Source organism: Sciurus vulgaris, assembly GCF_902686455.1.
Source record: "Sciurus vulgaris genome assembly, chromosome: 14".
NCBI classification, from domain to species: domain Eukaryota; kingdom Metazoa; phylum Chordata; class Mammalia; order Rodentia; family Sciuridae; genus Sciurus; species Sciurus vulgaris.
Genome location: NC_136475.1, coordinates 61,927,700 through 61,954,845, shown reverse-complemented (window position 1 = coordinate 61,954,845; position 27,146 = coordinate 61,927,700). Strand labels below are relative to the sequence as shown.

Genomic DNA, 27,146 nt, shown 5'->3' with positions numbered 1-27,146 from the left:
GGCAGAAGTTCTTTGATTTCTTCCATTTATTTCAATACTAAAATATAAATGTTCACATAATTAGTTTCGAGCAGCAGGAACAAAAAATAAAACTTAACTTCCAAACTTCATTTTTAGTTAGTGTCACTAGTCTTTTCATCTCACCAAAACTTTTGCCTGAATTATTTTAAAAAGATAATGAATTAGTTGTGCTCTGTTTGTGTACAACATGTCAAAATGCATTCTACTGTCATGTATAACTACTTAGAACAAACTAAAAAGTAAAAAAATTTAAGAAGAAAAAGATAATGAATTGACATAAATTAGGCACTTACTATATGCCTATCACACGGCACACCCCATTAAGTCTATAAAATAAGTATCACTCTTCCTGTCTTTAGAGATGGAGCACAGAGAGGTTGATTTACCCAAGGTCACACAGCCACTGAGTATCAAAATCATCACTGGAATCCAGGTTTATTTCACTTTGGGGCTTTTTTCACACATTAAGTCATTCTGTTTCACCAAAAACAAGAATAATTAGGGGTTAGGTGTTACTGGGTTTCCTCTGTACCCTTGGAAGAAAAGGTCTCTCATGTGTAAATGTAACAATTGGCATTGCTAACAGAATACATAGTCATTCTCTCAATTCACTGAAGTAATAAGTACATTTAGGAACAGTTTGCAGGACTGGGGATATAGCTTAGGGCAGTGTTCTTGTCTAGTATGCTTGAGACCATGTGTTTGATCCCCAGCACCAAAATAAAAAATAAATAATCAATAAAGAATCTATAATATTATATTGCCAGGCATGGTGGCACATACCCCCTTACTCCCAGCAACTCAGGAGGCTGAGGCAGGAGGATCACAAGTTTGAGGCCAACCTCAGCAACTTGGCATGACCTTGTCTCAAAATGAAAAATAAAAAGGGCTGGGAGTGTGTCTCAGTGGTTAAGCACCCCTGAGTTAAACCCTGGTACCAAAAAAAGAATAGTTTGCAAAGCCGGACCCCATGGTGCATACCTGTAATCCCAGCAGTGTGGGAAACTGAAGCAGGAGGATCACAAGTTGATTCAATCCCCAGTACCACAAAAAAAGAAAATAAAAAAATAAGTTTGCAACCTTAAATCAGCAAATATTGCCACATTGGGCATTTTAAAAATTCTTTAAAGATCAAAATTAATAGGATTTACACTATGATCTCATCATTTTTGACCCTTTTAATGTCCCTTCATTGGGAAACAAACCAAGAAAGTAATGCTTTGTGAATCACAATGTTATTTTTTAAATACTTGCTTTCTTAAAGAATAATGCCAATTCTAAAAATGTTTGTACAACTGCTGATACATACAATAATCACTAAGGACAAGAAGAGGCTAATATTTTCAACAATACTACACATATATATATCTCATACATAAAATTTGCCTAAATGACTATTACTACTATTATATGCAAATACATGTTTTAAGACGAAAAATCAATTGAAACAAAACTAAAATGGAGCCCCACTGCTAAACTGTGCTTTGAGAAGAAAATCAAGAGCAAGAATTCTGGTTTCCTTTAAGCGTGAGCACATGTCCCGCAGCTCTGGAAGTTCTGTTGCCCAGACAAGGGGATTGGAGGTGATTGCTCTGTATCCACTTAATCAGAAATCACATTAAGGCTTTCTTTGCACCAGCCCCTCCCACCGGACTCTTCTGGAAGGTGGGTGCAGTTCCGAGAACATGATTTGGTTCGCTGTGTTGAACACTATCCTGGACATATTGACTCGATTTGATTGGATTCCCTTTATTACCCTGAGGTGACACAGAGGGATGATAAAATCTATTATTGGACACAGTGCCATCCAGAAGAGCCATCAAAATCTGACCTAAAATAAAGAGTGAGGAGTAGAATGTCAGAATTTATCTCTTAAGGTGATATTTCAAAATACTAGTGCTATTTTTTTTTTCTCCTTGGGCTTATTTTAATATTAAAAAACACCTCCTAAACCACAAGATATGTTTCCTGCCCAGTTCTAAAAATAAAGCAGCCTAAATCCTGCTGTGAATTTTTTCATTAAAAAATTGCTTCTAGAATATAAATACATATGCTTGCTTCAGCCTGACCACCTGCAGTCACAGGTTTATAAATTGTATAAAAGTATATAGTGTTAAGATGTTTACTAAAAATTATTAATAGGTTTTCTGAGTTATATAATTTAACTTCCCTATGACTATTTTATAAAAAGTATTACCTCCACTAACAAAATCATATGTTTTGCTTGATAGATTAGTCATGTACTCATATGCCGCTACAGGTGTACCAGGCACATTATGGCCTGCAGTTGGATGCCATGGAAACGCTGAGTAGGGTGTGGCCGGAGTGTGGGGGAACTTAAAAAAACAGTTGTCAGTTGACTCTTTACTAATTTTGTTCTTCTCAGAATAAAGATGTCAGCTGTCCTTTTCAGCAAGACGTTTCATTTAGAAGACTTTCCTGAAATACTTTCTTCCTGAAATAGACAGAGCTGTAGGCCGATGTGTCATTTTAGTTAATCAAAACAAGTAGGCAAATTAGTCTCCTTTATTTTTTTAATGAATGTAATTTAACGGTATTTAATTTGCATACAGGAAAGTTCACCCAGGAAAAAAAAAGTCTGCATTATGGCACTTTTGTAAACCTCAACAAAGCCCTTCATTAGGAGACCTAATTGATTTTTCCTACCCACTCCTGGGGGAAGAAAGCTATCACAGTACCTGCTTATTCACTCCAAGAAGAAATGGGTGTGCCTGGTGGTTCAAGCAGAGATTTGGGTTAAAAAGTCCTGTGGCTCTGTTCTTGCAGGGAGATCTTGGCCAATGCTTGTTTCGAGCATTCAGGAAATCTGTTTTTCTGAGCAATAGGGGAACGTCACTTGTCTGCTTGGTGTCCTCCCCATGAGCCCAATTTAGTTCAGCTTGCAGCCTTCACTGGAATTATTTTATTTCTTGTTTATTTAAACTTGCCTCATTCCAAAAGATGGATTTTGAGGCTTCTTATAGAAACACATGGAATATATCATATAAAATAAATGAGAAAGCGAGGGCACTTGGAAATTCGAAAGCTGGGAAAACATGAAGTTAGTACAGAAAATACATGCCACAGAAGCTCTTCTGGTTAGGACTTAACGAGGTTTGGCTGTGCACAGGAGCCAGAACAAAGACAGAAAGAGCAATAGTTGTAAGATTTATAGTGCCCAAAATCAGTTCATCTGAAGTCCAGCTTTTCCTGCTGTTGAAAATGGACATAATGGACCTTCGGATAGGTGGCACTGTTTGATATGATGAACCAGCTCAACACACTCTTCAATAAACATGGCTGTTTTGTATAAGTCCTTCCATGCCAGTAGATGGCCAATGGCCAGAGCACAGGTCTATAAAGACAGTTATTCAAGGAACCTTTCACTAGATAGACTTTCTTCTTCAGTACTTCATTCTCTTTCAGAATGCTCTCAGAGATGCTCCAAAACTTTCTGCACCTTCTTCCCATTTCTTCCCAAGTTTCTCATCCCCACTCATCTGCTAGCATTTCAGATTGGAAATGCTTCAAGTTGGAAAGTCTCAGAAGGCTGGCATTGCCCTCCCCACTAACTGAAAGGCACTTGCCTTTGGACCTGTAATTCTTTTAAGCAAATGGGGCATGGCACCTATACAGTAGTCACTGTCTACTAGCATCTCTATTCTGGATCTTGCTATTCTGGACCCAGATGTAAATTTCACAGATGACAAAACTATAGCCCAGGGATTAAAAGATCTTGTTTGTGGTAAGTAGATCCAGGGCTGCACTGTTCTCCTGCCTCACCTCTTTTCACTGGGCTCTTCCCATCATGATAAGAAGGTTGCTGTGGGCTTTTTTGTTCAGTCAGATGAATTCACTGCACAAGTTTTCTTAACTGTCCTACAGATGTGAGAGACATCATCGCAAGGAATCAGAAGGCTGGTACATTTAAGACTCAGAACATTTCAAGCAGGTAAGGCACATTTCTACTTTTAAACACTCCAGGTTGTCAAAATATACCCTACTGTCATGTATATCTAAAAAGCAGCTAATAAAAAAGAAAAAAAAAAAAAAAGAAGTAATTGCATCTATGAATGAAACTGCTTTTCTTGATATTGTGGCTGATTATTTCAAATAATAATAGCTACCCTTTATTGAGTAGTTACTATGTGTCAGGCATTGTTTTAAGCACTTCACAAACGATATCTCATTTAATGCTCATGAGAACCCTAGGAGGCAGGCAGACACTCATTATCCCCAATTAATAGATGAGAAAACTGAAGATAAGTATATGAAGCATTGGGTTAAGGATGATTTTAGGGTGGAGATTATACAATATGAGTTTGGAGAAACTCAGTCTGAGACATTCTTAAGTGGCTCTATTTCAGTGCTTTTCAACCTGGGACCAGTTTTGCTCCCCAGGGGATTCTGATATTCTCTGGAGACATTTTTTTATTGTCATGATTGGGGGAGGAGGGAGAGTGTTGCTACTGGCATCTGGATTATCCCTGAACATCCTTCAGTGCACCAGGCAATCCCCGCAACAAAGAAGTATCTGGCCTAAGACGTCAACAGGACAGAGGTTGAGAAACCTTGCTCTATTCAATGATATTAAAATAGTCAGGGCTGGGGAGATAGCTCAGTCAGTAGAGTGCTTGCCTTGCAAGCACAAGGCCCTGGGTTCGATCCCTAGCACCAAAAAACAAAACAAAACAAAATAGTCTAGGTTTCCATTCCCTTTTAGATTCTATTAATTCTTTTTCAAACTAAGAGAAATGCTTGCCCTCAGCCAAAACAATGCTGTGTTCTGTGATGTCACATTTAATTCTAGCCCTGTTGGCAGTGGACCTAGAATGGATGAGTAATCCTTCAGTTTTCACATGAGTAACTATTCGTGCATTTTTCCTTTATGCATTGAAGTACTGAGTTTATTAGAAGAGCAATTCCATTCTCAGTTATTTTATTTATTACTATTAATTGGTTATCGTTTTAAGTTTTCACTTTACCAAGGACACTCCCTACCTCAACTGCCCAGATAGTGGGGGAAAAAGTTGAATTAATAACTCTAATGCTTAAAAGCCAAAATGGTAGACAGATATGGGGTTATGGAATAAAAATAATGTTTTTCTTTTGTATTTGGAAAGTGCAACAAAATGTCTTTAGATGTAGTGCCAAATCTTGCTTTAGAATGTTCCAAGCAGACGGTCAGCACAGGGGGCAGTATGCACTATGTTTCTCATATAAGTGAATAAACAAGTCTGGTTTCCACAAACCTCAGGCAGGTCCAGAGAAAGAGTCTGCCATTACCTGTGTGTTCCTAATTTTTAGGATAGCCTTTCTCCCCAGACAGATGGCCATACCCTTCTGAAGAGGACTTCATTTGGGGACATGATTTTCAACCTAGTCTTTTAGTTATCAATCAAAATTGCATTTTCTATGTCATCCTCATTTACATTTATTTAATGCTTAAGGTCATTTGTGACCATTTGAGTGTATTTCAGCATATGGAATCAGGGAATAATAGATTTCAGCTTCATGCTGTGAAGAGAGATTGTGTTTTTACAAGACACAATGTTGTTTACTGGGTGTTAATAATCACTAATTAATAAACATATCCAGATTTCTAAAATGCTGCATTTTAAGGAACAAAAATGTCAAGTGTTTATGGAGTACAATAGTATTTTCTATCATCTTTTCATAAAATAATTAAGTTACAAAAAGAAACAATGTGTGGCCCAGTACAGATCCCAAATGCTGAATATGCGGCCTTTGTTTCTATTTTTCTGTTCTTAAAATTGCTATTTCTAAATATGTGGTTCTAATGTGTACTGGACATACAGTCTATATATCAATAGTCATAAAAGTACCTCTGAGATGAGAGGTTTTGTTTTTTGTTTTTCCATCTTTATCTTATACTAATTGTGGCCAGTTTCTTCTCTTTTAACCACTGCAAGCATTTTATCCAAAGTCTACTAAAGCGTGTGCCAGAAAACAGGTGGATGTGTCAGTCCTTGAATGCCTTGATCTTACATTAAGGAGCTACTTGACCACTTGACCTTTAACCTTCAGCAGCTGAAAGAAGCTGCCAACCAGCGATGTAATAATCAGCATCGCCCTTCAAGCCACTGCTTTCCCACCCAGAACCAGTACAATGTGATGAGAGCATTAGTTCCGTGAGAGAAGAAATAAAAGGGAACCATTCACAAAAGAGCTAAGATATAGTTCAATATTCTTTTTTAGTGCCTCAGTGCGTACGGAATTTCTCCTCCAAATTGGAGGTGTGGAATAACAGTAGCGACAGATAACTAAGAGGTATTTACCATAGCTACAAAGCCCACACGTGAGCCAAATATTTCTGCTATTAAAAAGCACTTCAAAGCTTGACATGAAGTTTGTAACAGCTGAATGTCTCCTGTGACTTCATTTGTGAAGACGATGTAAAAACCAAAAGGAAAGTCATGATATGAGAACTGTGAACCTAAGAAATAGTGTTTTGGGAAAGGAATGAGAGGCAGCCCAGAAATTTGGCACCCTGCACTCCCATTCCCCTACTCAGAGAGTATTCTTATAACTGTGTGGTTTGGGTAAGTGTCCCCAAAGGCCCCTTATGCCTTTGGACACTAGCCTGTTGTGCTATTGGGAGGTAGTGGAACCTTTAGAAGTTGAGGCTTTATGGAAGGAAGTTAGGTGATTGGGGAAATGCTCTTGAAGGGGATATTGGGACCCTGACCTCTTTTGGTCTCTCTTTGCTTCCTGGCCACCATGAGATGTGCAACCTCCTCTGCCATGTGCTCCAATCATGATGCCTTGCTAACAATACATCCCAAAAAGCCACGGGCCAACTAACTGTGGACTGAAATCATCAAAACTGAGCCAAAACAAACCTTTCCTCTTTGTAAATTTATTATCTCAGGTATTTTGTCCTAGTAATAGAAAGTTGGTCAATATAGTAACTATAGTAACTATCATTGTTTCTCCTGCCACTGACTTCTTCCCACCTCTTACAAAGAGGCAGACCCAGGTTGTTATAGGGCCTGAAACTTCAGTTGAGGCTCCTCTTTGGAAGGGTGGGTTTGATTATAGCTTACTTTGGTGAATTTACAAGAACATACAACCGTGTGAGTACATTGCTAGGGCTCCTTGGAAGGGGCCTTTGCGAGTGAGGCTTAATTAGCCTTGTGGCAAGTCCACCCCGCTCTGCTAAATGTCGCCAACCTTGCCCAGTGCAACTCTCTGCTCTTACATGCCACGCTTGCTTGCTCCCTCTGGTCCATTTTAATCCTAATCTGATTATGGCCAAATATGAAAGACATGCTTGTGAAAGCCTGGAAGCCTTCGCCCTGGCCAAAGCTAGGATGCAGGTTTACAAAGTTTTCTATGCTTTACAGCTCAAAGATCTTCATACACCTTTTGCTGTTTCATTTGTTTATCCATCCACGCAGCCATCCATTCATTTAGCAAATATGTCCAAGGCATCTGTCTTTGGGAACCTAAATATGGAGTTATTGAGAATAGTTCTCGAACAAAGGAAACTGTACTACTAAATATAGCTAGAGATTAATGAAAGAGCAAGGATATTTACAGCGTCTCAATTGTTGGGTTTATCTGAAGCTGTCTTCAAAATTATGACTGTCTTTTTTAACAAAGAACCACTTGGAGCTTTTGACGTCTACATGTTTCTAGGTCTTCCAGAATTAGCGAACAACATCATTCTCTGGTTAATATTAGTTAAAATTTGGGATAATTTTTAAAATCTATTAGATTTACCTTGAATTACATTATTTTTTTAAAAAACTTCTTAAATTTACCTTGCTGCAATGTTAAAAGTGAGTTTTACTCAAGAGTTTAACTTTGTGTGAAAGTCACTATTGAATGAAAGTGCTGATAAACTTATATTTTAGTGAATTCTGGAACTTATTTTAAAACTTTTTTATAATGCAGATTTGACCTTTATCTGGGCCCCCCAGGATTGGCTTCTTGTTCCCCTGGCCCTATGGCTGTTTAGGATTCATGTCTTCTGAGTCTCAAATTTCCTTAGAGGTTAAATTGGAGATGTGGAAAATGATTTTTATAATGTATGTCCCAACCAAGTGGAATCCAGTTTGCTGCTTTTTCCAAGTCTTCTGCATCTGTTATCACTCTCCTCATCCAATCTGTTATGGTTTGGATGTGGGGTGTCCCCCAAAACCTCACATGTGAGACAAGGCAAGAAGGTTCAGAGGAGAAATGATTGGGTTGTGAGAGTGTTAACTCAGTTAATTAATCCCCTGATAGGGATTAACTGAGGTCACTGAAGTCGTAGGATGTAGCTGGAGGAGGTGGGAATTGGGGCATGGCTTTGGGGTTTGTATTTGTATCTTGCTTTCTGATCATCATGTGAGCTGCTTCCCTCTGCCATATACTTATGCCATGATGGAGCCAGCTGTATACGGACTGAGACCTCTCAAACTGTGAGCCCTCACATAAACTTTTCCTCCTCCATAATTGTGCTGGTCACATGTCCTTTAGTCACAGTAGCAAAAAAGCTGACTGAAACACCATGTGTCCTCCACTGGTCCCCAACCTCTATCTTCTCCTTCTGTCACCCTGGTTTCCTGTGTTAACTTTCTGTCACTGTACTGAAAATTCCTGAGACAAATAACTTACTAAAAAAAAAAAATTATTTTGGCTCACAGTTTTGGAGATCCCACTCCAAGATTGGGTGGACCTGTTGCTTTGGGCCTCTGGTGGATGTGTCAGATGGCAATGGTAGAGAGCACATAGCATAGCAAACTGCTCACCTCATGGCCAGGAAGCAAAAATAAAGAAGAGGCCAGGATCCCACAATTCCTTTCAGGGACATATTCCCAGTGACCTTAGGACCTCCTACTAGGTTCCACCTCCTAAAGTTTCCACCATTTTCCAATAGCACCGTCCCTGGGACACAACTTTTAACACATAGGCCCTTGGGAGACACTTGTCCAAACCATAGCACCTCCTCGCTCTTCCCAACACATTTAGTCTTTCCATTTCTGATCTTTGTGGACCTTGTTCCCCTCCTCTCATCCATCTAAATCCTTTCTTATGATATGGCTCAATGCCACCTCTGCCTGCCTTCCCAGACCGTTTCAGCCTACCCTAATCTTTTCTTTCTTTCAACTTCTGTTGATCTTAGAATGGTACAACAGTTTAACGAGGCATGTTCTCTTAATTGTTCAAAGCATGTTGGCTTTGTTTGTGTCCCTTGGTTCATTCATTTGTTAATAAATATTTTGATCACATTCTGTTTGCCAGGAAGTGTTCTAGGTGCTGGAGATCTAGTGGTGAACAAGATAGAGGAAGTCCATGCTTTCCTGGAGTTAACATCCTAGGGAGGAAGAGAGATCATTTTCTTGAAGCAAGGTTTCTGCTTAATGTGAAGAGATTAGTACACTTGAACCCTAGTATTTGAAAGCATATAAGATTTGTATTTGGAGCACATTTTAGAATCTATAAGGCTTATGGAACCAAATAATTTTTAGTAGTAGAGAGTCAAGCTCTAGAGAGTCAGACATCAGTTTCGACATCAGGTTGCTGACTTTCATTCAAGACTGGCTTCTCAGGCATGTGTGTGTAGTGTCTGTCGACAAACTGACAGTGTGAGTAGGCATTTATCTGTTCTTTGTCAGGTTGAAGAGGAAGGTTAGTAGAAGGTAACTGAGATAAGGAAGCTGAGGACTCTCTTAAAGAAATTTCCTGATAAAGTATACCTGTTAGTGAGTTTTGCTAGAATGATGGTTACAGAATCTTGAGAATTCTAGAGATGCCACTGTCCTGTCTCCTGCTGCTGCTATCTTGGATAAAAGAAAATGTAATCATTATGTATACTTTGTATTCTAACATAGCATTATTTATTTGCTTGACAAGTTTATAGAAGGGCTCAAATCCTTACTGTTTAGGGGTTTGCACTGAAGAAACCAACTCACATAGGATGTTACCCAGTCTCAGATCTGTTGATATAGTTCCCTTTTTGTATTAAGAAAGAGCCAGATGTTAAATTTGGGGCTACTATTTTTAGGGTCCCTGTTAAACTTCAGTAAATTAAGAAGTAAGGCCTTTATTTTTTATCTAGAATAACATCGTATGACTCTGGATTGTCAGATCCTTCCTCTTTATCAAAATCAAAAACTAACTACCAAAATTAGGCCAAATTCTGTATTAGTAGACAACTGTGCATGTCAGACTACTTCATTCTCTGTGAAAATGTCTTCAGGTTTTAAGAGAAAAATCTTTTCCCCTTCCCCAAATTTTATATCAGAAATTTTATATCAATAAAAATATACTTTCAAGGAACTCTTCCCTTAAAAATGGTCAGGGTCAATCTTTTTTTTGCAGGGGGTGGGGCGTACTGGAGATTGAGCCCAGGGGTCCTCTGCCATTGTAGTATATTCTCAGCCCCTTTTTAAATTTTTATTTTGTGATAGGTCTTACTAAGTTAGTTGTCTGAGCTGACCTTGAATTTCTGATCCTCCTGTCTCAGCCTCCCAAGTAGCTGGGATTATTGATGTGCACCAACATACCTGGCTGGTCAGGGGCAATCTTGTATAATTTTATGGATCAAATTGTTCATATGATCACATTCAAATTGGACTTTGTTGGGAATCCCTCCCCCAAAACACTTATTTGTTAGTTTTTTGAGTTGAGATATTTATGGGTTTTTAAATCTTGTTAAGGAATTGTTGTGTTAATTTCTATTTGGGGGTTTTATCATAAACAAATATGGAACTTTAGCAGATATCTTTCCATCATCATCAAATTGCTTTTCTTATTTCATTTATAACTATTACAAATTGCACTAACAAGGTTTGCTATAAGTAAAACATCTCTGCATTTCTCGTCACTTGTTCATGGTATCTTAATTCTTTTAATATGCTGCTGTACTTTAAAAATATATTTTCTGGAATTTTTAAATAACAACTTTATTGATATATACTTCACATACCATACAATTCACTCATTTAAAGTATACAGTGTAATTGCTATTAGTATATTCACAGAGTTGTGCAACAATCAAATCAAGTTTAGAATATTTTTACCATCCCTCAAAGAAACCTCATGTCCATTAGTAGTCACTTCCCAATTACTTGTCCCATTTCTCCTCCTTCTCAGAGCTAGGCAAACATGAATCTATATTTTATCTCTATGTGTTTGCTTTTTCTGGGCATTTGGCATAAATGGAATCATACAGTATATGGTCTTTCCTGTTTAGCTTCTAACACTTAACATAGTGCTTTCAGTATTCATTCATATTGCAGCATGTATCAGGATGTTTGTAATTCATTTTCATGGCTGCATAATATTTCATTGTATGAATATAGCTTTTTATTTATCCATTCATCAACTGATGGGCCTTTTGGTTGTTTTCACTTGGGAACTATCGTGGATAATGCTACTATGAACTTTTATATACAACCTTTTTTGACAAACTTTATTTCTTTTAGGTCTATGTGGTCATATGCTGACTCTCTAAGTGGTTGGACTGTTGTATATTCCCACCAGGGATTTATGGTCTTTCTTTCATTGATATTCCTCATCAGTGAAATTGGTCCAGTTTTCTTTATTGTACAATCTTTGCAGATTTCAATATCACTAACATCATTATAGCTTCTTTTTCGGGGGGTGGGACTGTGCTGGGAAACAAACCCAGGACCCTGTGTATGCCATGTCAGGCAAGCATTCTACCACTAAGCCACATCTCCAACCCCATGATAGGTTCTCTTCCCTCCCCCAACCACATTAGGAGTAGAACTCAGGGCCTCTTACTTACCAGGCAAGCACTTTATTACTAAGCTGTATCCCAAACCCTTTTTACTTTATTTTGAAATGGGGGTCCCACTAAGTTGCTGAGGCTGGCCTCAAGCTTGGAATCCTCCTGCCTCCGCTTCCTGAGTTGCTGGGATTATAGACTTACACCAACACATCTGGCTCAAATGGCTTCTTTTAAAAACACTTTAAAAAAAAACTCTTCTATCATGCTGGTGCAAACATCTGGTGCACACACCTGTAATCCCATCAGTTTGAGAGGCTGAGGCAGGAGGATTGCAAGTTTGAGGCTAGCATGGGCAATTTAGCAAGACCCTGTCTCAAAATAAAAATCAGATTTTCGAGGTGGAAATATAAATAATAAATAAAATAATTTGTACCTTTCATTCCAAGATCTCAAAACCTTTTTTAGTCCTCTTTAACCAATGCAGAATATAGTGGTCACCAACATGAAGGGGTCTGAATTTAGGCAAATCTATCTTCCTTTTGGATTCTGAAAGGAGTTGCTTTAAATTAAATTCCAGACAAAACTACAGAGCTGGAATCAGGCTTAAAATCAGTCTGGAAACACTGAAGTGGGGAGCTGGAGCAAAAGTTCTCAAATTTTAGCATTAGGAGCTTGTTAGGACATAGGTTATTGGGCTGCATACTCTGGACAGAGGTGGGTGGAGCCTAAGATTTCACACCTTGAACAGGTGACTGACACTGTCACTCTGTAAACCTCACCTGGGAACCACTGAGCTTGACTTCTCTTTGAGCATTTCTGATTAAATTCTGCAATGTTTCAATGCTTTCAAGTTGTCCAGATTTCCATTCATTAAAGCCAGGTCCAGTCACTGTGTTCTCTTGTTTATTTTATGGATGCCATTTACTTAGAAAAGAAAACCTGACTTATAGCTCTCAACTGTCTGTTGCTAGTTTAATTTTGCAATTCTTCTAAGGTATAAATTTCATCAAGACCTAATTTAACATTCCCCTCACCTTTCTCTAAGCCTTATTCCTAATCTGAAAATATGAATTCATTTTGTTTCATGATAAAATCGGCGAAGTTGTTCAGGTAATCTATTTCAAGGAATTTATATCTGTGAAATCTGCTCTGATTTTCTCTAATATTGCTTCCTTCCCTTCCCTAAAGAAAGTGTTCTTGATAAGATCTGGAGAGTAGGGCATAGCTCAGTGGTAGGGCCCCTGCTTGGCATGTGCAAGGCTCTGGATTCGATCCCCAGCACCATTAAATAAACAAATAAAGTCTATCTTTTGGGCTGCTGTTATTCTCTGGAGTGACATTCTCTTTAAAAATTCCCCTTTTAGAAATAAAGAAATCTGATGCTTGAAACTAAAGTCAAGATCTATGTCTAACAAATGTTCTGAATCCAAATACATATAGGTAGAGATCTTCCAGTACAGGGTTTCTCAAAGTGATCCATGACCCATCCTCTTGGAAACTACCAAAGGTGCTTATTTTATAAACACAGGGTCCTGGACCTCAAATCAATCTTGCTGAATCAGACTCCAGGGGGTTGAGGCTCATGGATCCAACATTTTAACAATCTTCTCCGATGATTCTGATCTGACTGGAGCACAGACCACTCTTCTATAAAAAGATCATCTTATATCCCTAGATTGCTGCTTAGAATAGTAAACTGAAAGCACAAGGGTAAATCTATGGAATATCCTCCACTTGTCTTTATTGAGGGCTAATATTTTTTACTTTATTCCCATTTGAGAGAATAAATTTGAGTCCCTCATTGCCCAGTTTGGACTCTGAATTTCTCTGGTGTCATCTTAGTGAAGGTGTATATGGCAGTGAATGGGGGAAATTGTACAGATGAAAGAATACTTATGATTAATTCTAGCCTTTAATTGTTGAGATTCAACAAAAAGCACATATCCAAGGTGGAAAAGCCTTAAGGATAATCCAACAGCAGTTCTCAGTCAAGATGGTAATAGAAAGTCTTTTTTTGTTGTTGTTGTTGTTAAGCCATTTCAGTGATTCCAAAGGGAAAGAAAGAGATAGTACAGACCTGAATAGGGGTGGAAAAGGATAAGCAAATATGGTCCCATTCCAGAGAAATGGCTACATGTGGAGTATAAAGAAGAGAGGAGGATAAGACATCAGTTTGTGACATACTGCATTTCCGGTGGGTTATAAAACACATTTGTGCCCATAACTAGCAAGAAGTTAGGAGTGAAAATTCATCTCAGGAAGACGTTGTGTTAGAAGGTTTGAAGATTAAAATCAAGAGATAAAGAACCTAACTACCAGAACTGGAAAGTTGGGAAGAGAAGATGGACCAGGACAGACTCTTGGAAACTCTAGGCTTCAGGAGCAATAGAAGGGCCTAGAAAGGGACACCAAGAAGGGACCGGAGAGCAGCTCAGAATCCTCAGGATGGTGGTGTAATTCCACTCCTCCTGCAAGCAAGTCCAGGAGGGAATTCCAGGAGAGAGCAGTCAGCAGTGTGAGCTGCTGCAGATTGCTGAAGGTCAAGCAGGTGATAAAGCAATTCCAGGGCCTGTTGGGAGAAAGGACAGTGAAACAGTGGGTGTCTACTCCCACAGGAGGGTTGGTGGCAATGGGAAAGAGAGAAACAGTGTGTGCCAGGAGGAAGCCCACTCGAGGAAAGAGTTGAGCTTGGGAACAAGCTCAGTGGAGCCAAGGAAGAAGAAATAAGTGAAAATATAAAAGGGATTGAGATATTTGATGGGACAAGGACCTAGATCAGTGCTTCTCACAATATGACCCCAAACCAGCATCACTTGGGAATATGTCAAAGTGCAGATTATCAGGCCCTACCCAGAGAAACCGAATCTGAAACTCTGGGCTTGACACCCAACAGTCTGCACTTTAACAAACTCTCTGAGGATTCTGATACGTGCTCAAGTTTGAAAACCACCAGCCTAGAGGAAAGAGGAAGAAAGGTTCTGTACATAGGTAAGGAGGATCTCGTTAACACGAAGACAAAACAAGAGGAAGGGTTTTGAAACAAGAGGAAGAGGAGGGAAAAGATGAAATCAGCTGTCTCAGCTCTCACTAGGTCCATCTGCTGAGAATGAAGACCTGGGAGGTTTGGGGAGCTCAGAACACAATGTGTCACTCCAGCCTCCAAACCCTTGCCCTTGCAGATTGCCTACGGTATCCTCCCTTCTTTCTTCTTGTCTAGATCCTGCCTGTGAGGTCACATGCAGTTGCACCTTCTTGAGGACACCTTCCCAGCGCATCCAGTCCTCAGTGATCACTCCCAGTTAGGACCTTTGGCCACCTATAACTCTTTTGTTTCTTTTGAGTGTCTTGTCTTCCAAATAGGACTATATGCTCTCTTTGTCAATCATAATTTCACTGCTACAAAACCAGGTCCTCTTTGTGCTACTGTATAGAGCATCCAGTGAGGCTGCAATAATGCTTCACAGAGAGACGACTCACAAGTTAGGAAGTCAACAGATTGGCATCCCCTCTCTTTCTCAGTTTTAGATTTAGATGGTGTTCTTTTTTCCTAAGTGTCTAAAGCACCTTATGATAAAGGTTCCTACCATATGGCAATTTAGAATGCTATAAAAGATCAGGAAAAATGAAGAAAGAAGTGGCAAATAATCATTTGAAAGACTAGCAGCAATTCACCAATTTAGGTAGATACTGTAAATGACTTGAGTGGGCTCTCTGTAGAGGTGAGCCATGACAACATTGACTTGGAGAAGTGAGATGAAAGAATCTGTGGGAAAGGCTCCTGGGATCCTCTGTAAAGAAGAATACCTGTAACGTCCATACAGAGAAAACTACTGCCTTTCGACTGCTGGTAAGAGAGCTTGTATTTTAAAGAATTCTAAGTTCATTACATTCAACAGGCATGAACAAAAATTTCATCAGGGGCTGGGGGTATAACTCAGTGGTAGAGTGCCCACTTAGCACATGCAAGTCCCTGGGTTTGATCCCCACCACTGCCAAAAAAAAGGGGGTGGGGTGTGGAAGAATTGTATCAGTACACTACTTTTGCAACACACAAGGAACTTCCTTTTAAATAGAATTTCAAACCATGCCTCATTTACCTGCAAGCAGGGATCTGAAAATATAAAGGCAAACAAAGAAATATTAACCATGGAAATATGAAAAAAAAGGAATGCTTTAAATCTCTATAGGGAGAGTTCTCTGAATTCACAATGAAATACAAATTAGGTCGAATCTGTTTGACATTAAGTTTTATTGCAAACTTGAAAGACTTTCTGTTTGAGAAATTCTTTTAGTGTGAGCTTTGCATCACATGACAGGAATCCTATCAGAAATGGACTTGGTTTTGTATTTCAGGTTGAAACCCCAAACTTAAAGCCAGAAAGAAAAGACATAGTGCATTAGGTGCAAAAGGAAGGGAAGGGAAACTAATATTTATCAAATACCTGTAATGTACTTCCATTATGAAATGCTTTCACATATATACTCTATCTCATTCAATGCTTGATCAGTCCTACAAAGCAACTATTGCTGTCGCTATATTACAGATGAGGGCAACAATGTTCAGAACATCTCCCAACCTCACTGGCTTGTAAATGGCAAAGCTGGTATTCGAAATCAGAGAGCTATCTAGCTACAAAGGCCACGCATTCTCTCTGCTGTACTGTACCTTGCTGGGTTTGGCATGCCTATAGTTAGTAAGATTTTTCTAAAGGACGGGAGTTTGATAAAGATGACTGGTTTTATAATATTTCTCTCTGTGAAGTACTTTACTTTTAACAACATTGAAATAGAAATTAGATTTTAACATCTTGATGAAATAAAGTGGAGACAAAATAAATGTTACTTGGATATTCATATAAGTACAAGTAGCATGCTAGCATGGTTTGGTTGTTTGGTAGAACCATCCTTTATATCTTTACATATGAATGATTAGCCTTAGATTGTAAAACTTCTGTTGTTCAGGGGTCTAGTTACACTGTACTTTTTCAGAAAGAACAGCCATTTGTTGAAGTAGACTGTCTAACATTATAAACTTTGAGATTTGTGTATGCCCTTGAAACCATTATCACAATCAAAAGAGTGAGCACATCATCACCCCCAAAATTTTCTCTTGCTCCTTTGTGATCCCTCCTTTCTGCTCCTTGAAATCGCCATCTCCCATAGGAAATCACTGACTTGCTTTCTCACTAGAGAGTAGTTTATATTTTTTAGAATTTTATATAAATAGAATCATTTAGTATGTGTTGTTTTAGTCAGTCCTTTTTCAGTCAATAAAATTATTTTGCAGTGCACCTATGCCTTTGTTTGTGTTTGTAGTTCTGTTATATTTACTTCTAATTAGCTTCCCATTGTATGAGGGATTTGTTTATCCTTTCACTCATTGATTAACTTTTGGTTTATTGCCAGTTTGGAGCTATTACAAATAAAGCTGTTATGAACATTTACATACAATATGGGTATATTGGATATATGCTTTCTCTAGGGCAAATGCCTATAAGTGAAATTGATAAATCATAGAGGGGCGTATATCTAACTTTTTTTTTAAGAATAAACATTTTATTTTTTTAATTTTATTTTTACAGACCGCATTTTGATTCATTGTACACAAATGGGGTACAACTTTTCATTTCTATGGTTGTACACGATGTAAATTCACACCATTCATGTAATCATACATGAACATAGGGTAATGATATCAGTCTCATTCCACTATCTTTCCTTCTCCCACCTCCTCCCCCCTTATTTCCCTATACACAATCCAAAGTTCCTCCATTTTTCTCTTAATCCCCCATTCCCTGTTATGTATCATCATCCACGTATCAAAGAAAACATTCGGCCTGTGGTTTTTGGAGATTGGCTTATTTCACTTAGCATGATATTCTCCAGCTCCATCCATTTACCTACAAATGCCATAATTTTATTCTTCTTTATGACTGAATAATATATATACCACAGTTTCTTTATCCATTCATCTATTGAAGGGAATCTAGGTTGGTTCCACAATCTAGCTATTGTGAATTGAGCTGCTGTAACCATTGATGTGGCTGCTGCATTACTGTAGTATGCTGATTTTAAGTCCTTTGGGTATAAACTGAGGAATGGGATGACTGGGTCAAAAGGTGGGTCCATTCCAAGTTTTCTGAGGAATCTCCATAATGCTTTCCAGAGTCGCTGTGCCAATTTGCAACTCCACCAGCATTGTATATGTGCCTTTTCCCCCACATCACACCAACACCTATTATTGCTTGTGTTTTTCACAATAGTCATTCCAATTGGGGTGAGATGAGATCTTAGAGAAATGCAAATCAAAACCACCCTAATTACTAAGAGATGTTGAACACTTATTATATATTTGTTGATCACCTGTATATCTTCTGTGAAGTGTCTGCCCAGTTCCTTAGACCATTTATTGACTGGGTTGTTTGTATTTTTGGTGTAAAGTTTTTAAAGTTCTTTATAAATTATGGAGATTAGTGCTGTTTCTGAAGTGCACGTGGGAAAGATTTTCTCCTGCTCTGTAAGCTCTCTTTTCACATTATTGATTGTTTCCTTTGCTGAGAAAAAGCAATCCTGAGCAGGAAGAGTGAAAGCAGGAGATATCATAATACCAGACCTTAAACTATACTACAAAGCAATAGTAACAAAAACAGCATGGTATTGGCACCAAAATAGGCAGGTAGACCAATGGTACAGAATAGAAGACACAGAGACAAGCACATATAAGTACAGTTGTCTCATACTAGACAAAGTTGTCAAAAACATACAATGGCAAAAAGAGAGCCTCTTCAACAAATGGTGCTGGAAAAACTGGAAATCTATATGCAGCAAAATGTCCTCTCTCTCACCCTGCACAAAACAACTCAAAATGGATCAAGGACCTAGGAATTAGACCACAGACCCTGTACCAAATAGAAGAAAAAGTAGGCCCAAATCTTCATCATATTGACTTAGGATCAAACTTCCTTAACAGGGTTCCCAGAGTGCAAGAAATGAAAGCAAGAATCAATAAATGGGATGGATTCAAACTAAAAAGCTTTTTCTCAGCAAAGGAAACAATCAATAATATCTAACTTTTTAAGGAACATGCCAAATTATTTTCAAAAGTACTTGCACTATATTATATTGTTATCAACAGTGTTGGAGAATTTCATTTCCTTGGATTTAAGTCCTTGCAATTTTCAGTATGATCAATCTTTCAAATTATAGCCATTCTAGTAAGTGTAGAGTGGAATCTCATTGGAATTTATTTGAATTTCTTTAATAACTAATGATGTTGGGTGTATTACTTTCCATTCATGTATCTTTTCTTTTCTTTTTTTTTTTTTTTTAAGTACTGGGAATTGAACCAAGGGGGTCCTTTATCACTGAGCTGCATTCCTAATACTTTTTACTTTTTTATTTAAGATAGGGTCTTGCAAAGTCGTAGAGGGCCCTAGTAACATGCTGAGTCTGACCTCCAACTTGCCATCTTCCTCCTTCAGCCTCCTGAGTCCCTGGGATTACAGTGGTGCTCCATAGCACCTGACAACCATTCTTATAGCTCTGCTAGAGTGTGTGTTCAAATTCTTTGCCCATTTTTTAAAAATCAAGTTTCTTGTATTATTATTGATATACTGCCTGAGTTCTTTATATGTTCTGGATATAAGCTCTTTATCAGATATGTGATTGCAAACATTTTCTCCCAGCCTGTGACTTGTCTTTTCATCTTCCTTACAGTGTCTGTCAAAGTGCAGAAGTTTTTAATTTTAATAAGTCTAACTTACCAATTTGTTCTTTTATAGATCATGCACCCTGTGTGTATCCAACAAATCTTTGTTTAACACAAGGTTATAAAGATTTTTCTTCTATATTTTAATCTATAAGTTTTATAATTTGGGGCTTTACATTTAGGTTTATGATTCATTAATTTTTGTATGTGAGGCAAAATATGGACTGAACTTTTTTTTTTTTTTTTTTTTTTTTTTTTAATATGGATAGCCAGTTGTTAAACATGCCATTTCATCTTTGGTCACTTGAATTGCCTAAATTTTTTTAGGCCTTATTTAACTTTTCTCATCTTTTGTTAGAATTATCTGTTAAATGTTTTGTTTATGCTATTATAAAAGGCATAGAATTGGAAATTCCAATTTCCAGTTATTTGTTCCTTGTATAAAGAAATGCAGCTGATTTTGTTTGCGATGCTATATCTCACAGCCTACTAGGCTCACATCAGTCTTTGTAGTTTTTTTGCATATCCCATTGAATATTCTAAATAGATGATTGTGTCACCTGCTTATAATTTTACCTTCTTCCTTATTAATCTAGATGCCTTCTGGATTGGCTAAATCTCCAGTGCAATATATTTTTTACCTTTTTTTTTTGTTGAACTCAGGGCCTGTGCCTGCGAGGCAAGCACTCTACCAACTGAGCTATATCCCCAGCCCCTCCAGTGCAATATTGAGTAGTGAGAAGAAACATACTTTTCTTTTCCTGACAGTAGGGAGAAGCATCCATTCTTTCACCAAGTATGATGTCAACTGTAGATTTGTTTCATAGATAACCTTTTTCAGGTTGAAAAAATTTTCTATTCTTAGGTTTCTGAGAGTTTCAATAAATCAGGAATGGATGTTTACTTGGTCAAATATGTTTTCTGCACTGAAATAATCATGAGGTTTTTCTTTTTTTGGTTTGTTAATGTTGTAGATCAAATTTTAAATGCTAAACCTACTTTCTTATATTCCTAGGATAAACCTCACTTGATCGTGATGAATTACCATATATGTATTTGTAGTGATACCATGTCTCTCATTCATGATGTTGGTTATTTATGTTGCCCCCCCCCCTTTTTTTTTTCGATCAGTCTGACTAGGGGTTTATTAATTTCAATGATCTCAAAGAACCAGTGTTCAGTTTCATTTATTTTTCTGTTTTATTTCTGCTCTTAACTTTATTTCTTCATTTTGTTTGGTTAGTTCAGGCTTAATTTCTTCTTTTTCTGGTTTATTTAGCTAGAAACAGAGTTCATTGATTGAGAACTTTTTTTTTCTACTATGGACATTTGGTACTATTAATTTCCTTCTAAATACTGCATAGTATAATGGTTTTAGTATTTAGTTCTTTGCATGTCTGGCAATCTTTGAGTATACACCAGGCATTTTGAATTTTACCTTGTTGAAATCTGAATATTTTTGTATTCCTATAAATATTTTTTGAGTTTTGTTTTGGGATACAGTTAAGTTCCTTTGAAATAATTTGACATTTTTGGGTCTTGCTTCTAAGATGTATTAGGCAGAACCAGAGCAGCACTAATCTAGGGTTAATTTTTTCCTACTACTGAGATAAGACCCTTCTGAGGACTCTGTTGCTGCCTATAAATTATGAGTTTTTCTAAACTGGCTGGTAAAAATAGGCAGTATTTCTGGGCCTGTGTGAGCACTGGACAAGTCCCCTCCAACCCTCTCAGATGGTACTTTTCCCAACTTCAAGAAGTTTTCCTCACATACATGTTCTAATTGGTACTCGGCAAAATACTGTGGGGGACCATCCACAGATCTCCAGAGTTCTCTCTCTGTACAGCTCTCTCCTATCAGTACTCTGTCCTGGGAACTCTAATTGCCTTGGTTTCCTTAAACTCTTTGTTCCATCTCCTTATCTGAGTCCACCCAATTTTACTTCAGTTCATCACTCTCTACTGTCACCTCAAAATTCTTTCAGGCAGTAGGCTGGGGTGATGGTAGTGCTTATTTCACTTACTTCTCCCCTCTCAAGGATCAATAGCCTTTGATGTTGACGTCCAGTGTCTTAAAAACTATTGTGTATATATCCTGTCAAGTTTTTTTTTTTTTTTGGTTGCTTCAGGTTAAAGGGTAAATGAAGTCCTCGTTACTCTATTTTTTGCTGGAATCAGAAGTTTTTAGAAGATATTTTGAGTGACTTTTGTATGTAAACAGTCTATACATTCTTTTCAGAGGGCAACTTAATAATAGGAATTTTATGTATTATATTCTCAACTGTCTTCTGATTTTTAAAATCTCTATCCCTATGGTACTGATATTCTAGTGGGGAAAAAGAAAAAATGAATTTGGTGATTGAGCTATATGGCACAATAAAGGTTAATAGCTGCTGGAAAACAAATAAAAAGCAAGAGAGGGAGTTTCTAGTGCTGTGATGAAAAGAAATGTTTGCATCCTTAAAGAGATGGTCAGGGAGGCCACCCTAAGGGCGAGGCATTCCATCCAAGACTTGAAGGAGGTGAAGAGTGAACCACATGGATATCTGGAGAAGGGTATTTAGGCAGAGCAAGCAGCCAGTATAGGGATCCTAGAACAGAAGCACACCTGATGTATTCAAGAAACCAGTATTCAAGGAGGCCAGTGTCATTAGCAAAGTAAACAAGGAGAGAGTAATAGAAGATGAGGTCAGAGTTGTAACCAGGCCTGATTGTATAGAGTTTTATAGGTCATTGTAAAGACTTGAGCTTTTACTCTGAGTGAAGGCAGGAACCATTACAGGGAAGTAGACAAAAATCCTGACCTATTTTAAAAGGATCACTTTGACTGCTCTCTTGTGTGGAGATTGTAGGGGGATTGTAGGTGGAAACAGACAAATTGGGAGACTGCAATTATTCAGATGAGAGGTGATGGTAATTTAGACCAAATGTGAGCAGTAGAGACAGAGAGAAGTGGTTGGATTTTGACATATTTCAAATGTAGAACTAACTGCATTTCTAGCAGGATGCAGATCCAAGTGGAAGTGTTAAAACAGGGAGTTGGATACATGAATCAGAGCTCATGATAGAGGATCAGTTGGGGGTTGAGGAGGATCTATAGAACTGACCTGGATTTAGCACTGTATAGATTACTGGTAAGTTTGACAGGAGCATTTTTGGTAGAACAGTGAGGACCAATGTCTGATTGGACTGAGTTTTAAAAGAGAATGAAAGGAGGAGAGGAATTGGAAACAGAGTTTACAACAATTTTCCAAGGAGTTTGGCTACAAAGGAGGAATTTAAAAAATGGAATGATAATTGGGGAGGATGGTGGTGTCAAGAGAGGATATTTCAACTGGGCTGGTGGCACATGCCTATAATCTCAATGCTAGAGAGTGTCTAGGTACAATCCTCAGTACCCCACTCCCAAAACAAAAGAGAGAGAGAGAAAGTGACTGCAGATAGGCATGTGATCATGGGCAGGAAGGCAGAGTGTGTAGGTGCAGATGCTGTAGGAGCACATGTGTGTTGGTGGGAGTTAGGGAGGTTCTCCTCTGATTGCTGCAATTTTGACAGTAAAGCAGGAAGCAAGTTCACCAGCTGAGAGTTAGGACGAGGGAAGTTGTGTTAGAATGTACCAAAAAATGACCTCAGAGAAAGAGTAAATGAACAAAGAAAATGAAAGTCTAACTGCCAGACATCATTAGGCATCTTCTTGAGGTTCACAGCCTTGAATTTAAAGTGAAGCCGGTCAGGGTGCTGCGTGCTGTCTGCACCCACATCAGGTGCACAGGCACGGTCGTGGACTGGGTAGAGAGCTGGAGTTAGCAAAAATGATCAAGGAGATGGGGGTGAGGGAGTTGAGGGTGTACACAAGGGAGGAATTTAAAAAGAATTCAAACTGGGCAAGAAAGGAAGATAAACATTGGGGAAGGGGGATGGTAACATGTTAATAAGATCAGTAGATTATACACCAGGGAGACTGATGAATGGTTAGATCAAGGAACCTTCTAGAAGGAGTGAGGGGGAAAGATAGAAGGGGATGGTCCGAGAGTGGGTGAAGGTTGCAGTTGTAGGCAAAAACAGGGTCTAGGGCAGTAGTGCTCAGGAAGTAGACCATGAATGGGTACCAGGCTGATCTGCACGAGACATGAAGAAATTCAAAGTAAATGTTTAGATACACCCCCTGCAACATCCAAGCATGTGATCAATGGACTTGTATGTAGAATGCCTTTGTTTCTCAAACCTCATTTGCCTATCAGTTTGTTATTGAATTTTTATAAGAGTCTTTGTCTGCAATAAATTGAATGCAAGCTAACAAATAACTGATCATTCCCCACAACTGACCACTGCTGTCCTATGAATGACCATGCATGGCAGAGAGGAGTCAGAAGGACCAGCTCCTTGTATAATGAAGTCACCATCATCTCTGGCTTTCCAAGATAGAAGGCTGCCTATTGCCCAACTCCAGTGGGCACTGTTGTCATTTTAGGGTATATGACCACTACAGCTACGACTTCATATGAATGTGCTCGTTGAGAATTCAAGGAGATGGCTCTTGTTATCTTCATGTTACAGATCGAAAAACAAACTCAGAGAGGTTAAGTAGTTGCCCAAACTCATGCATCTTCTAAGGGCAGGAACCAAGATTCGAACCTCCGTGTGTCTGTTATGCTAAAACTGAATTTTGGCCCCAGCACCCCTCCCTTTATCACATCTTCTGGTTATAGGGACAGCATAGTCATAAACCTAGTGAGGACTGGGAAACACCTTTTCGGAATGTGGAGCAATCCATCTGACCACACCAGGCCTTTCTTTCAGAGACAACTTGTCAAGCTGCTGTGGTGACCCAGAGCTGATCACTGCCTAGACCCTGTCTTTCTAGTTGATTGGATCAGGAGACTCAAGCCCCTCAAGAACCAATATCTGATATCACCATAGGCTTTTCTGCCCTCTCTGTTCTTGTTCTTTAATAATTTAAAGTGTATTACAAGTACCTTCTTAACAGTCATTGGTGGATTGGTAAAATCATGAGTGATTTTAATACTTATCTCGTTTTCTCAAAATGTGGATGATGGATACATTGCTTTTGTGATCTGACAAGGCCCAATGTAGATCTCTATTTGTTCACGTGGACAAATGGAATATACCAAAGAGTAGAAGAGTAAATGAACCAAGAAAATGAAGGACTCTCAGGTCTCTGACAAGGCTAAGCAGGCCACTCTCCCTGAGCCTAAGTCCCAGGAGGACTGGTAGCCTCAACATGTTCAGAAAAGGTGGTGTTGGTCCTTTGCCACTCTCCCCAGGTTCAGACAGTTTCTAAGTAATACACATACAAAGTGAGCATTCATCTCTTAGGGATCCCTGGGTTCCTTCCTTTCTCAGCTCTCTGGCAGCCTAGGCAAGTATGCCACCACCAAAGTTCCTTTATAAAGCTCATTCCTGAGTCACAAGACCTGTGAGCACTAGGGAAACACACTTCTGGAAAGCCTCCTTGTAGCTCTGGGTCTGTATGCCTACCCGGCTCATGGGACACAGCATTGGGATTGTAGGATAATGTCTTTATCACTGGCGAGGCTGCCTCTGTAAAAGCCAAGCATAGGGCCTAACACATGGTAAGTAGGTGCTCAGTAAACACACGGCCATTCATGGGTGAATGACACTCCTACCCGGTAGATATTTTTGTGATGATATGTTTAATTTTTTCTACCTTAAGAGATTCATTAGCATTAATGTATATTAATGTATATGACTGGACAGGGTAGGGTATGATCACTCAGTTCAACGCTAAAGAATCAAAATAGAAAATAGGAGCAGAATTTTACTTAAAAAAAATTAGTACTGCAAATCACAATTCTAGTGTGGTAGAAAGAAAAATTATTAACATACTTTAATATGGTAAAATGCTAATCATCACAGTTATCAACTGAGAGTAATGTAAAGCCTTCAATTGGCTTTATGAGCATAACTAGAGTTTTCAAATGCACGTTATTAATTATTGTTATTAATGTGAGGTTTAAAACCTGGTCCTCTTTAGGAGACTGTCAGAGTGGGTGAATTTTAAAGTATGCTAAAAACTGAGAACTACCTAATGAAAGTTGACCATTTTTTTCTTCCATCTTGCCAAATTGCATATTTTGTCAATAAAAAATACAACTGATGTGTCAGCTAGGGTAGATATATACTGTTTTAGATCATTTATTTTTATAAGATCGTATTCCAGTCAGATGGGGAATACTTTGATTTCACTATGTACCGCATTGATGTTAAGGGTCTAGGATCATTCCAATTATTATTAGGTATTTAAATAAATTTCTCCTAGCTCATCTACAAAAACCTATAAAAACTAGCAAAAGCTTAACTATAACTACAGAATTCTTCATCTTCTAGATTTTAAGACTAAATAAAATATAGAAGACAGTTACATCCCAGTTTTTTATTTTATCTTTTGAAATAATTTGTATATGCCTTTTAAATAATTTCAAGTGCCACAAAAATAATGTTAATAGCTCAAAATCAAAGTTTAAAAAAAAAAAACCTAAGTATAATTTTTAAAATCTTTTTCTCCTCAAGCGTTTTACGATGGGATAATGAGACAGATGTCTCTCAACTGGAAGGACATTTTGACATTGTTATGTGTGCTGACTGGTAAGTACATAAAAATCATAAAACTCCTGTTAGAAAAAATGGCTTTGCTGGAGTAATTGGGCTGTGCTGCTTTGCTGGCGGCTAAGCAAAGTCAACAAATGAAGCACAAAGCCACCTTAACCTCAACAGATTAATATTCATCTCCATGTGACAGTTATAAGGTAGTCTTCTATCACACAGTAACTTCTACCACATTATTTCCCAAAGATTGATTTTGAGAAGCATTTCCATTTTCTGGAATTGCCTCTGTTTCATGCTTGACGTATCAGTAAATGGACGACTTAGGCAAATTGCAAATAATTATGGCTCAGAGAGGAATAGTCTGGAGAAAAAGGAGTTTATCAACACAAACAGCTCAATTAGCTTACTTCTTAGGAGAGATCTGACTATTGATATAAGGGAATATATATGTATACACACACATATACTCTCCAGCAAATAAACCTATCTGTAGAATATCTTTGGGGAAATAGCCTTTCTTATAATGTATATTTGTTATTTAATACTTTTGATGTATCCAATTATGATATTTAATTATACATAATACAAATTATAAATTACATTTTATTCTTATGCAAATAATAACATCCAGACCTGTCAGGTGCTTGTCTTTAAAAAATAATTTTCCATTAGACTTTTTGTCCTCTTTTAGTCCAATCTACTTATTTGTTAACAAAAGTCAGATCCTAAGTTACAGGATAAATATGCATCAGTCCTTAATTGTTTCAACTACTCTTATGTATTCTTTCTCTCAATGTAGTAATTATTTCAGTATATAGGAAACATGGACAATTTCCAAATATTTCCCTGTCAAGAGTAAGATCTTATTGAAGTTTTATCATGATAATCATTACGGCCCTTTAGATTTGAAACACAAGTTCAGATTCTGACAAAGTTCCATTGTATTGATAAACCCAATCATAAGATCCAGAACCCAGAGAAGACTTGGCCAAGAGGAGAGTTGAATGAAATTTCCAGGAAGTTGTTTTTCAATTATTATTATTATTATTGTTATTATTATAAGATTTTCAGTGGATTACTTTCCTACAGAAGACAATGAGATTAGTTTTGCTTTTTTATCCT

General features: G+C 38.0%; 1 protein-coding gene across 4 annotated transcripts in view; it reads left to right on the top strand.

Annotated features, from left to right (window-relative positions):
• The window catches only part of CAMKMT (calmodulin-lysine N-methyltransferase), a 395,177-nt gene that overhangs the window by 342,849 nt on the left and 25,182 nt on the right, over nucleotides 1-27,146 (top strand). For 3 of the 4 annotated variants that reach the window (XR_013758979.1, XM_079109779.1, XM_079109778.1), the window contains exons 7-8: nucleotides 3,907-3,973; nucleotides 25,989-26,063. Coding sequence is in view for 3 of the 4 variants with exons in the window: in XM_079109779.1 (XP_078965905.1) it covers nucleotides 3,907-3,973; nucleotides 25,989-26,063 (142 nt within the window). In the remaining variant the exon portion in view is untranslated. The remainder of the gene's footprint in view (nucleotides 1-3,906; nucleotides 3,974-25,988; nucleotides 26,064-27,146) is intronic. The other variant, XM_079109780.1, reaches the window with a different exon arrangement.